The following is a 12,336-nucleotide window of genomic DNA, read 5'->3' on the forward strand; positions in this document are numbered from 1 at the left end:
CCAGCCGGGCATCTGCACCAATCCCATTCAAGGAGCGGACGTTCCAGGTGCATGCCCTCAATTCATTGTCCTTCAAACGTCTGCCATGGTCGTCATCAATAGAGAGTGTATTTATCCGAGGCTTGTTGTTATATTTCATTGGAGTATGGTTTTACGTGGCGGGTTCCAAGCCCAGCGCACAACCCGCTCAGCGGGGGTGAAAATATTATTTGGCACGTTTATATAGCGAGCCGCTTGCTCCAAGACAGACGCCCGCTTGCAGCCGCACCTAGAGGTGTACAGACGCTGCCGATGAGATCTCCCCGGCTAGCCCTTAAACCGATTATGTCAGAGTGGCCTAGCCAGGTTGTCGCCTTCTCACATTAGCTCACCGCTAAACGGGTCTTTAACGGCTACCCAGAGGATACTTGGCCGCAAGCGACCAGCAGTAGTGAGCTGCTTGAGCCGCATGCAAAAGAATCGCTCTGGCCATTCCCATTCTCACTTCTTATCACAACAATGAAAAAGAGATTTACTAATAAATTTTGTTACTTTATTGAAAAATAAGACATCTATGTACAAGTTAATTTTTTATTTCAAATAAAAGAATTAATTAATTTAGTAAATTATAAATATATACTTTTCGTTATTGCATTTCTCTAAAGTTTATCAAATTTATTTTAAAGCTTAGGCATTTCGCCTTCAAACGATTTTTATAGAAATGTTGTTGTTGTTGTTGTAGCAATGCTAGCCCCACCTAATAGCCGCGATCAATCACAAATTGTCATCAATATCCTCTAACGGGAGTCCAAGGAAACTTGCCGTTTCAACAGGGGTGGACCATAAGGAAAGGGGTGTTAGAGGCGTTGGTTCCACATTACAATCGAAGAGATGGTTGGTGTCATGTGGGGACACATTGCAAGCGGGCATACATTTTGTATGTCGGGGTTGATTCTGGATAGGTAAGAGTTTAACCTGTTACAGTATCCAGAATGAAGTTGAGCAAGAGTGACGCGTTTCCCTGGGGAGTATGCGTTCCTCTTCCGCGAGTTTTGGATAATTTTCGTTAAGTACTGGATTCACCGGGCAATTCCCGGCATAAAGGTCCGACGCCTGTTTATGGAGTTCACCAAGGACCTGCTTGTGTTTTTTCACTTCATACGGCTGGGTTCTCAGGTGCCGTATTTCCTCAAAATGCTTACGGAGATGACTCCTTAAGCCCCTAGGCGGTGCTGGTTCATCAATCAGATGTCTGTTGGGATGCCCAGACTTCTGGGTATTCAACAGGAACTGTTTGGTCAGCATCTCATTTCTCTCCCTGATGGAGAGTATTCTCGCCTCATTATGCAGATGGTGTTCTGGGGGCATAAGAAGACAGCCCGTGGCGATTCTGAGAGCAGTATTTTGGCAGGCCTGTAGTTTCTTCCAGTGGGTGATTTTTAGGCTTGGCGACCATATGGGTGACGCGTAGCACGTAATCGGCTGGCTAATTGCTTTGTATGTAGTCATGAGCGTTTCTTTATCTTTTTCCCAAGTACTGCCAGCGAGGGATTTGAGGATTTTGTTACGGTTCTGAATTCTCGGAACAATTGCGGCTGCGTGCTCACCAAAATGTGATCCTGATCAAACGTCACACCCAAGATTTTGGGGTGTAGGACAGTCAGTAGCGTAGTATGGTAGGAAGCTGTCACAGTTCGCCGGATATTTCAATCGTGAGCGCAGAAGTCGTAAACTGCGTCAACTGGCAGCCGATGGTAACATTGGCATCCGACCACCTGCCTATACTTATTTCGCTCGAGCGTTCCGCCGACTTCATCGTCGGAGAAAAACGCACTTTCATTAATTTTAAAAAAGGAAAGTGGAACGAATACAAATCCTTTACAGACAACCGTTTTGCTGTCCTCCCTATCCCAACTGATGCCCGCCAAGGGCAGCGTGCTTTCCGCAAGGTCATTGAATCCGCCTCGGCCCGTTTCATTCCCGCCGGTAGAATTCCCGAAATTCGGCCCCACTTCCCGGCAGAGGCCGCAAGTTTAGCGAGAGAACGTGACGTTATAAGACAGCTCAATCCCTGCGACCCCCAAATAAGGGATATAAACCAACGCACCAGATTGCTTGTGGATGAACACAAGCGGGCGATGCGGGAGGAGCACCTAAGCGGCTGTAACCTCTCTGCCGGTGTGGGTAATCTTTGGTCCACTGTAAATTTCCTATCGAAAATAGACGGAGGGCCAACAGACACGCACGTAAACATAAGTTCAGCGCGTCACCAATTACCATCACCGCCAAAGAGGTTGAGGATGCCATCGGTCATGCTAAACCATCCAAAGTAGTGGGCCCAGACGGTATAGCCATGCCGATGCTTAAAAGCCTAGGGAAAGAGGGTTTCAAATATTTAGCACATGTCTTCAACCTGTCTCTTTCCACCTTTATCATACCCGAAAAATGGAAAATGGCCAAGGTGGTCCCGCTACTAAGCCTGGGAAACCAGCTAACATAGGAGAGTCATAACGCCCGATATCTCTCTTATCGCCAGTAGCCAAGACGCTTGAAGCCATTTTGCTCCCCTACTTCAAAGCAAATTTGCAGCTAGCCTGTCATCAGCATGGCTTTAGAAAACTCCAGAGCACCACCACCGCGCTAAATGCCATTAGTACCCAGATAAATTGTGGTTTAAATCAGAAGCCCCACCATAGAACAGTACTCGTAGCGCTAGACCTATCAAAAGCTTTTTATATGGTCAACCATGGCACGTTACTGCAAGACGTGGAAGGGTCTACCCTTCCCCCATGTCTTAAAAGGTGGACCGCAAATTATCTGGGTGGTCGGCAGGCATCGGTGCAATTCAGAAACGAAACATCAAAGCCAAGAAGAACTAAACAAGGGGTGCCACAGGGTGGTGTCCTATCCCCACTTTTGTTTAATTTTTACATATCAAAACTACCTTCGCCACCGGAAGGAGTTACTATAATTTCTTACGCCGATGACTGCACAATAATGGCCACAGGCCCGGGCCCACAGATCGATGAGCTTTGCAACAGAATAAAGGCTACCTCCCTGATCTCTCCAGTTTTTTCGCCTCGCGAAACCTGACATTATCACCGACTAAATCATCCGCGACCTTATTTACAACTTGGAGGTCCCAAATGTCGACCATTTTGAACATCCATGTCGATGGCACTACGCTACCGACTGTCCTACACCCCAAAATCTTGGGTGTGACGTTTGATCAGGATCTACATTTTGGTGAGCACGCAGCCGCAATTGTTCCGAAAATCCAGAGCCGTAATAAAATCCTCAAATCCCTTGCTGGCAGTACTTGGGGAAAAGAAAATGAAACGCTCATTAACACATACAAAGCAATTGGCCAGCCGTTTGCGTGCTACGCGTCCCCTATATGGTCGCCAAGCCTAAAAACTACCCACTGGAAGAAGCTACAGGCGTGCCAAAATACTGCGCTCAGAACCGCCACGGGCTGTGTTCTTATGTCCCCAGAACACCATCTACATAATGGGGCGAGAATATTCCCCACCAGGGAGAGAAATGAGATGCTAACCAAACAGTTCTTGTTGAATACCCAGAAACCTGGGCATCCCAACAGACATCTGATTGATGAGCCGACACCGCCTAGGGACTTAAGAAGTCATCTTCGTAAGCATTTTGAGGAAATACGGCACCTGAGAACCCAGCCGTATGAAGCGAAAAAACACAAGCAGGTCCTTGGTGAACTCCATATACAGACGTCGGACCTTTATGCCGGGAATTGCACGGTGAATCCAGTACTCAGGGAACAGTACCCAAAACTTGCGGAAGAGGAACGCATACTCCCCAGGGAAACGCGAGTCGCTCTGGCTCAACTTCGTTCTGGATACTGTAACAGGTTAAACTCTTACATATTCAGAATCAACCCCGACATACAAAATGTATGCCCCGCTTGCAATGTGTCCCCACATGACACCAACCATCTCTTTAATTGTCATGTGGAACCAACGCCTCTAACACCCCTTTCATTATGGTCCACCCCTGTCGAAACAGCAAGTTTCCTTGGACTCCCGTTAGAGGATATTGAAGACAATTTGTGATCGGTCGCAGCTGTTAGGTAGGGCGAAGCATTGCTACAACAACACTTTCCTTTTTTAAGGCTAATGAAATAAGTATAGGGAGGTGGTCGGATGCCAATGTTACCATCGGCTGCCAGTTGGCGCAGTTTACGAGTTCTGCGCTCACGAGTGAAATATCCGGCGAACTATGACAGCTTCCTACCATACGTGTGGGGGCGTCTCCGTTTATTGTGCATAACGTCGTTTCTTCTATTTGATCCGCCAACATCTCATCCCTACTGCCCACCCGCAAGTTTGAATGCCATAGATCGTGATAGGAAATGAAATCGCCTAAGATAATGCGATTTTTTCCAGTGAGTACGGTGCTGGTATCCACTAGGGCAACAGGTGGCAGGAGGGATGTAGATGTTGATGATTTTAAGTTTGCATCGCCCGACCGGACAGATAATCCTTGACGTTCTAAGACACTGTCCCTGCGGTCGATGTCGGGATCAAATATATGATATTGCACAGTATGGTGTATCATAAACGCGAGGCCGCCTCCATTTCCGCTCTCGCGATCTTTTCTGTGGACATTGTACCCAGAACAGGTCTGCAATGCAGATCTTGCTGTGAGTTTAGTCTCTTGAATCGCAGCAATGCGGATGTTGTGCCGCTTCATGAAGTCGACTATCTCCGTGACTGCAGAATTCTGAAGTGCATAGGGGGAGACGTCGTCACTCTGGGAGTAAGTGACAGGTGACTACGCCTGGGTTGTGGAAGGCCAGGACACAACTGCTGTTGTGGCCCTGGGACTAGACGTCCTTGGGCAAGCATTGGGGTACCCGGTGTATTTGGGTATGCGGCCTGGCAACATGGCACAATGAAACCCGTCGGGGGGTTGCCGTCGCGGAGACCAGAACATCTAGGAAATTGGCACCGTCCATGGCAGGAGCTGCATTGGGCCGATGTAGCAAACGTATATATTCTGTGCTGGCAAACGGTGCAAAGAGAGGTAGGGACTAAGAGTCTGTTTTCCTGACCTACACAATTGCTGCCGGAAAAGAGGGTGGAAGAAGAAGGGGGCAGGGACTGATGCTCGGCATTGCTCCCGACTCTACTACGGAGACTGTAGGTATGAGTGGGAGCAGCCGTGTGAGTTGGTGGCGCCGTGGGCGCGAGCAACAGCGGGTACTTGTTGTGGCTTGCCGAGCAGCGGGGCTGCTGGAAGGTAGCGGGGGGGGGGGGGGGGGGCGCTAAGGCGCAGACTACGGGAGGTCCTAGGGCGTGAACAGCAACGAGCCACAAAAGATTTATAGAAGTTACGTGGACGTCTGGTTTTGGGGTCTAGCCCAGAACAACCTGTCCGATGCAACCATCACTTACACGAGACACACGGACAAGAGTATGACCGTCCTAAAAAAGATTCTTTTCCGGCAGATGCAGCAGAACCATTTCTCAGGACCGGGGTCAGGAGACGGACCCGGATTGGGCTCGATACCTTCCCGGAGCAGGAGAATATGGAGCAGTCCCGCTGCAAGGAGCTGCTGGGAGGATGACAATTTTTGGGACGGACGCAACAAATTAAATGGGGTTACACTGAAAAGGCAGTCCTTGGTCGGGAAAAATCCCGAGTCGCTCCGGTACATAGAACCGACGGATTTGGAAAGCGATAGGCAGGTGGTCGGATGCCAATGTTACCATCGGCTGCCAATTGACGCAGTTTACAAGTCCTGCGCTCACGATTGATATATCCGGCGAATTGTGGCAGCTTCCTACCATGCGTGCGAGGGCGTCTCCGCTTATTGTGCAGAACGTCGTTTCTTCTATTTGATCCGCCAACATCTCACCCCTACTGTCTGCCTGCAAGTTTGAATGCCTTAGATCGTGATGGGCATTGAAATCGCCCAAGATAATGGTAACTCTGGCCACGTGATTCAAAAGTTTTTTGCTTGCGAACTTTAATAAACAATTTCATTGTTTTTAAGTGCATTACACTTAGTAGAAGTGTTCAATATACATTTTTAAAGAAAGACTTTTGTATAAAATCGTGCAGTTTCATCAATTCGCACTCTCCTTTTGGATTTGCTGCGAATATAGAAAGGTGCTAAATTATATTTTTTGCAATAACAATTAGGGCGAAAAAGTTTGCAAATAAGTTGACCAACGTATCAGGGCGCCACCTGTGTGTGAACCATTTTCTGCAGCTGATTTAAATTACGGTGACCATGTGCAGTTAATATCTCATAAAGTGCTCTCAAGTTTAAATAGAATAATTTTCTGAGTACGCTTTAATCCAGAATGGCGTCTATTGCTCCTCCCTCTGTAAAGCGCCCGCTAAGCAAGCAGAGCTCCCTACTCCGAAAGCGGCTAAGTTTGAAGAAGGTGTTACTCTTGCAGCTGTATTCGGCAAATTGAAGGAGCTGGAAGAGAAAGTTCAACAGCACACTGAGCAGTTGTGGCCACTAATTAAGTGTTTGGGACCGGCTTGCTGAGGTGGAGAGTAAGCTTACCAAACGTATTAAGGAGGATATAACTTCGCTTGCTGCTACGGTTGCTGACTCGTCTGCCCGGATTGCTGTATTGGAAGCTAATGCGCAGAAAACAGAGGATGAGCATGCGTTAATGAAAGGTCATTTGGAGGATGTATTAGAGAGGGGTGCTGCGTCTGATATTGCGGCGGATGCCGTTGTTTTCGGAATCCCGTTCGGTGAGGGCGAAAACTTAAAAAGTATTTTCAACCAGGTCTGCCTCTCAATTGAGTTTATGGCTCCGCAGATCAGGGATATTTTCCGCACTAAGGCGTCAAGTACTACTCTGAACAGTGCAGTCATAATAAAATTTCACTGCGAGCTTTTAGAGAACATCGCAAGAAAATCAAATCTGTGACTCCTTTGCGTCGAATCGGCATTGAGGGGTCCTTTCATATATACGAGAGCCTCACTAGAGAGAATAGACTTTTACTGCAAGAGGCCATTAAGCTGCGATGAAAAGGAAGCCTAGTATCGGTATTTACTATGAGAGGTATGGTACATGTAAGAGCGGACAGGTCAACAAACAGCCCACCGCTAAAAATAAGGAGTGTTAATGATTTGCAGCAGTTTCGCTAGAGTTGTATTTAATATAGTAATGGTATGTTGTTGTTTCTGTTTTTTATATATATATTTTGTAAGTGTAGTTAAACTCAGTTACTGTGTGGTATCTTTACTTAGGTTTATTTGTAGTTATCTTAGGGTTGCTTTTAACTTATTCTATATAAATGATTCTAAACAGTGTAATGAATAGCATTGATGAAAATAGTCTTGCACTTTTAAATATCATGTGCAGTGGACAAAGAGGATTTAATGTTGTGCATTTTAATGCACGAAGTCTTAATTATGAGAAAACGGATCTGGTTAGGAGAACGTTTGAGCGGTCGTCTGTGGATGTTATTTGCGTATCAGAGACCTGGTTTAGACATGACTTAAGAGACGCACACTTAATAGAAAGGGTGGAGGAGTGGCGGTGTACTGCAAATCTCATCTGAAGACTCGCATAGTTTCCCATTCTGTTGAGAGTACAACTGAGTTTTTACTTATTGGAGTGTCTAGTTCTGCGTAAAAAATCCTTGTGTCATGCGTGTATAATCCTAATAGGTGTTCTAGTATAAGTGATTTTTGTAGCATGCTATCTGCTTTCACAGTTGACTTTGATAATATCGTTGTGTGTGGTGACTTTAATGTTAATATGTTATGTTGTGACATGTATAGCTCCCGTCTGTTGGACGATGTGTCTGGGGTTGGTCTTTCTTTAGTCAACGCATCAGGACCAAAAAGGTTCGCGAATAACTGTTGCCCTAGTGTACTGGGTGAGAAGACGGGGCAGGGGCTGCTGCTCGGCATTGCTACCGACTCTACTGCGGAGATTGTAGGTGTGAGTGGGAGCAGCCGTATGCGTTGGTGGCGCCGTGGGGCTCGAGCAACAGCGGGTACTTGTTGTGGCTTGCTGAGCAGCGGGGCTGCTGGAAGGTAGTGGGGGCGCACTAAGGCGTAGACTACGGGACGCCCTTGGGTGTGAACAGCAAGGAGCCACAAAAGATTTATAGAAGTTACGTGGACGTCTGGTTTTGGGATCTAGCAACCAGAGCAACCTGTCCAATGCACCATCCCTTACACGAGACACACTGACAAGAGTATAACCGTCCTAAAAAGATTATTTTCCGGCAGACGCAGCAAAACCATTTCTCAGGACCGGGGTTAGGAGCGGACCCGGATTGGATTCGATCCCTTCCCGGAGCAAGAGAATATGGAGCAGTCCCGCTGCAAGGAGCTGCTGGGAGGATGACAATTTGTGGGAGGGACGCAACAAAACATTGAAATGACAGTCCTTGGTCGGGAAAAATCCCGAGTCGCTCCGGTACATAGAACCGACTGCCTTGGGAAGCGTGTTTTTTGGCTTCATACGGCTGTGTTCTCAGGTGCCGTATTTCCTCATAATGCTTACGGAGATGACCCCTTAAGCCCCTGGGCGGTGTTATCTCATCAACCAGATGTCTGTTGGGATGCCCAGGTCTCTGGGTATTCAACAGGAACCGTTTGGTAAGCATTTCATTTCTCTCCCTAATGGGGAGTATTCTCGCCTCATTATGTAGATGGTGTTCTGGGGATATAAGGCAACCCGTGGCTGCTGAGGGCAGTATTTTGGCAGGCCTGTAGCTTGTTCCAGTGAGTAGTCCTTAGGCTTGGTGACCATATCGGGGACGCGAAGCATACAATCGGGTGGCCATTTGCTTTGTAAGTGGTAGGTAGGTAGGTTGAACTGGCCGGTCCATGAGGACCTCACATAGCCTGATTGAGTCCGTAGTGTTACCAGAAGTTTGTTTTAACGACCAAACTGAAAAACCCTATCAAAAACCAGGACCTATGTTATAAAATAAGTCCGTCCTCTTGGCAAATACTAGAAGCTTCCTAGGACTTAAGCCACTTGCTGCTTCTAGATCTGACAGCTGTATCACTCCTAATAGCTGGAGTCTTAGCATGGCAAGTGCAGGGCACGAGCACAGAACATGCTCGATCGTTTCCTCCTCCAACCCGCTCTTCCTACAACTGCTATCACTGACCAAGACTAATTTAAAGGCATGTGACGCCAGAAGGCAGTGTCCAGTCAGAATACCCGTCATGAGTCTAAAGCCCTCTCTTTTTAATGATGGAAGCAAGTCTAAGGTTGTAAGACCTACACATAATCTTCGACACTTTACAGCCCCGCGCTTGAACCCTCGCCTTTCCCGCTTGGTCGATCATGTGCACCTCTCGAATTCGCTTAATCTCGCCCAATTTAATTGGGACATCTACGGAGCAAGCTTCAAGGGATGCGCCCTTTTTAGCTAGTTCGTCCGCGTTTTCATTCCCATCTATTCCCATATGCCCTGGGACCCAATATAGATGTATGCTTCTCCCTGTCCCGTTTCTCTCCAGAGGCTGCTTACACTCTAACACGCATTTAGATGCTGTGCTATGCGAGATTATTTCCTTAGTTGCTGCTTGACTGTCAATATAAAAGTTAACACGGTTGCAGCTTAAGCTATTCTCTTCCAGGGTTTCTACTGCTTTGGTTACGGCTAATATTTCAGCTTGGAAAACGCTACAGTAATCCGGCAGCCTGTAGGATCTGCTTATTTCCAGATCAGCGCAGTATACCGCAGACCCTACTCCTTCCACTACTTTGGAACCATCGGTGTACACATGTATCGCCTCGTCCGCCATTTGCGCACCCTTGCGCCAACCGTCCACCTCTATTGTGGCCTTAAGGTCTCCCTCGAAGCGCAGATAGGGAATCATGTAGTCTGTTCGTCTTGTGATTGATGACGCTATACTACTATGGCCATATGGTCGGCGCTCAAGCTGCCCCGAAGCACCGAGCCTGGTTGCGGTCGTTAACGCAGGTCCACAGGTGGTTTGAAAGTGGTAATGAGCGTTTCTTTATCTCTGTAGGGAGGACAGTGAAACGATTGTCTGTATATGTTTTGTAATCTTCCCATTTTCCATTTTTGAAATTGATGAAAGTGCGTTTTTCAGTAGTGATGAAATCGGCAGATTGCTCGAGCGAAAGAAGTATGGGTAGGTGGTCGGATGCCAATATTACCATCGGCTGCCAGCTGACGCAGTTAACGAGATGGAAATGTCTGGCGAACTGTGACAGCTCCCTACGATACGTGTGGGGGCGTCCCCGTTTATCGTGCAGAACGCCGTTTCATCTATTTGGCCCGCCAACATCTCGCCTCTGCTGGCCGCTTGTAGATCAGAATGTGGTGGGTATTGAAATGTTGTTGTTGTATTAACAATAAAGACACTCCCCGAAGGCTTTGGGGAATGTTATCGATATTGATGCTCCTTTGCCGGATATAGATCAGGTACGTTCCGGTAACAAAGCACCATTAATGTACTAGCCCGCCATCTCAGAAACGATTTATATGATCACATTAAACCTTTTAGGCCATACTGCCCTTCCCACCCCCTAGTTCCATGAGGAACTTGGGGTCGCCAGAGCCTCGGCTGTTAATGAAACAAGATTTGCCACGGGTAGGTGAGGTTGACAATTGGGTTGGAGAAGCTTTATGTTGCGCTGGCAACCCTCTGGGAGGGTTGCGCTACACAAACGCCTTCAATCAATTTGCTATTTTAGTCGCCTCTTACGACAGGCATACCTACCGTGGGTATATTCTAAGCCCCTAACCCGCTGGGGTGGGCTAGGATTATGCGATTTTAGCCAGTGAATAGTGCGATGATGTCAGGGAAGTATCGACTGGCGCAACAGATGAAGTAGGGATGTAGAAGTTGATGATTCCTAAATTTGCATCGCCTGACCGGACAGATATGTCAGCGCTTCCCAAGGCAGCCGGTTCTATATACCGGGGCAACTCGCTGTCATTTCAGTGTAACCCCATTTAATTTGTTGCTTCCCTCCTACAAATTGTCATCCTCCCAGCAGATCCTTGCAGCGGGACTGCGCCATACTCTCCTGCTCAGGGAAGGTATCGAACCCAATCCGGGTCCTTGTTCCAACCCCGGTCCTGAGAAATGGTTTTGCTGCGCTTGGCGGAAAAGAATCTTCATAGGACGGTCATACTCTTGTCAGTGTGTCAGGTGCAAGGGATGGTTGCATCGGACAGGTTGCTCTGGTTGCTAGATCCCAAAACCCGACGTCCTCGTAACTTTTATAAATCTTTTGTGGCTCCGCCTGTTTGGCAAACACTTCGAGTGCATTTCTGCGATGAAAGCTTTTCAGTGAAAAGTCGTCTACCTTGCTGGTGCCGTTCGCTGTCGGCGTAAAAACATGTAAGACTCGTCTGGCGAATTTGTAGCAAAAATGTGAATATGAGCACGATGCAAATTGGAAGAGAAGCTCGGTCTAAAATCTCTTCGGATTTTATCGCGGCTTGTATTTTATTTTTATCCTACAGGGCCACCATCTTAAATATACAGCAAACACTTGAATTTGTACATACTTTCGATCTTACTCATTAATACTTAGGACTAGCCTACAGTTTAGTTTACAATATTTAAAATATTTTAAGGATTCGGAAAAACAACAATGATAGGAATTCAGCTAAGGAAGTATAAATAAAAATACCTTTACAAAAAGAGAAAATTTAACAAAAAGATTGCAGATAAAAAGACAAAACTACTCTGATTTATTTGCATCGACCCACTAGAACTTTCTCTGAAGCCGACCGTACAGCTGTTATCAATATTTTTAGCTGGACCCATACAGCCGGTGTAACTCATCACATACGCCAAATAGTTTTGCTCGAAAACGCCACGAATAAGATTTGCCCCAGGTCCATTTGCGAATACAATCACATCTTCACCACCATGCGTTTCATCCTCCAAAGGCAATGTGGCCCGGTGACGATATGTTGGTGACAAACGTTGTTGAGCTGAGAATTTCTCAAGTGGTAGCCACACTTCAGCTCCCACAGCCCCGACACTGCCATTTGCTAAATGATCATAATAGCCAGGACCGTTAGCATATGAGATCGTTTCATAGAATAAGGGAACTTTTGTCTTATTAGCAAAGCCAAGAATATCAGCACCACGTGACGGATAACCATTAAGAGTGACTGCGTGCGAATGATCAGCAGTTACAATAATTAGCGTCTCCTCATCATCGGTCATATCCCAAGCAGCTTGTACAGCCATATCAAATTCAAGTACTTCACGCATTGCTGCACGAGCATAGTTTTGATGATGAGCCTGATCAATACGTCCCCCCTCCACCATTAGCACGTAACCCTGCATATATATATTTTTTATAAGAGAAAATAATTATGCAATGTCTA

General features: G+C 46.8%; 1 protein-coding gene across 5 annotated transcripts in view; it reads right to left on the reverse strand.

The window, feature by feature from the left end:
- Positions 1-11,370: 11,370 nt before the first annotated feature.
- Positions 11,371-12,336, reverse strand: part of Alp4 (Alkaline phosphatase 4) — a 63,362-nt gene continuing 62,396 nt past the window's right edge. For all 5 annotated transcript variants that reach the window (XM_067760337.1, XM_067760340.1, XM_067760336.1 and 2 more), the window contains one exon: positions 11,371-12,289. In XM_067760337.1, the coding sequence (XP_067616438.1) occupies positions 11,630-12,289 (660 nt within the window). In that variant the 3' untranslated portion in view covers positions 11,371-11,629. The remainder of the gene's footprint in view (positions 12,290-12,336) is intronic.

This window comes from Eurosta solidaginis, chromosome 1 (genome assembly GCF_040869045.1).
Source record: "Eurosta solidaginis isolate ZX-2024a chromosome 1, ASM4086904v1, whole genome shotgun sequence".
Classification (NCBI taxonomy): domain Eukaryota; kingdom Metazoa; phylum Arthropoda; class Insecta; order Diptera; family Tephritidae; genus Eurosta; species Eurosta solidaginis.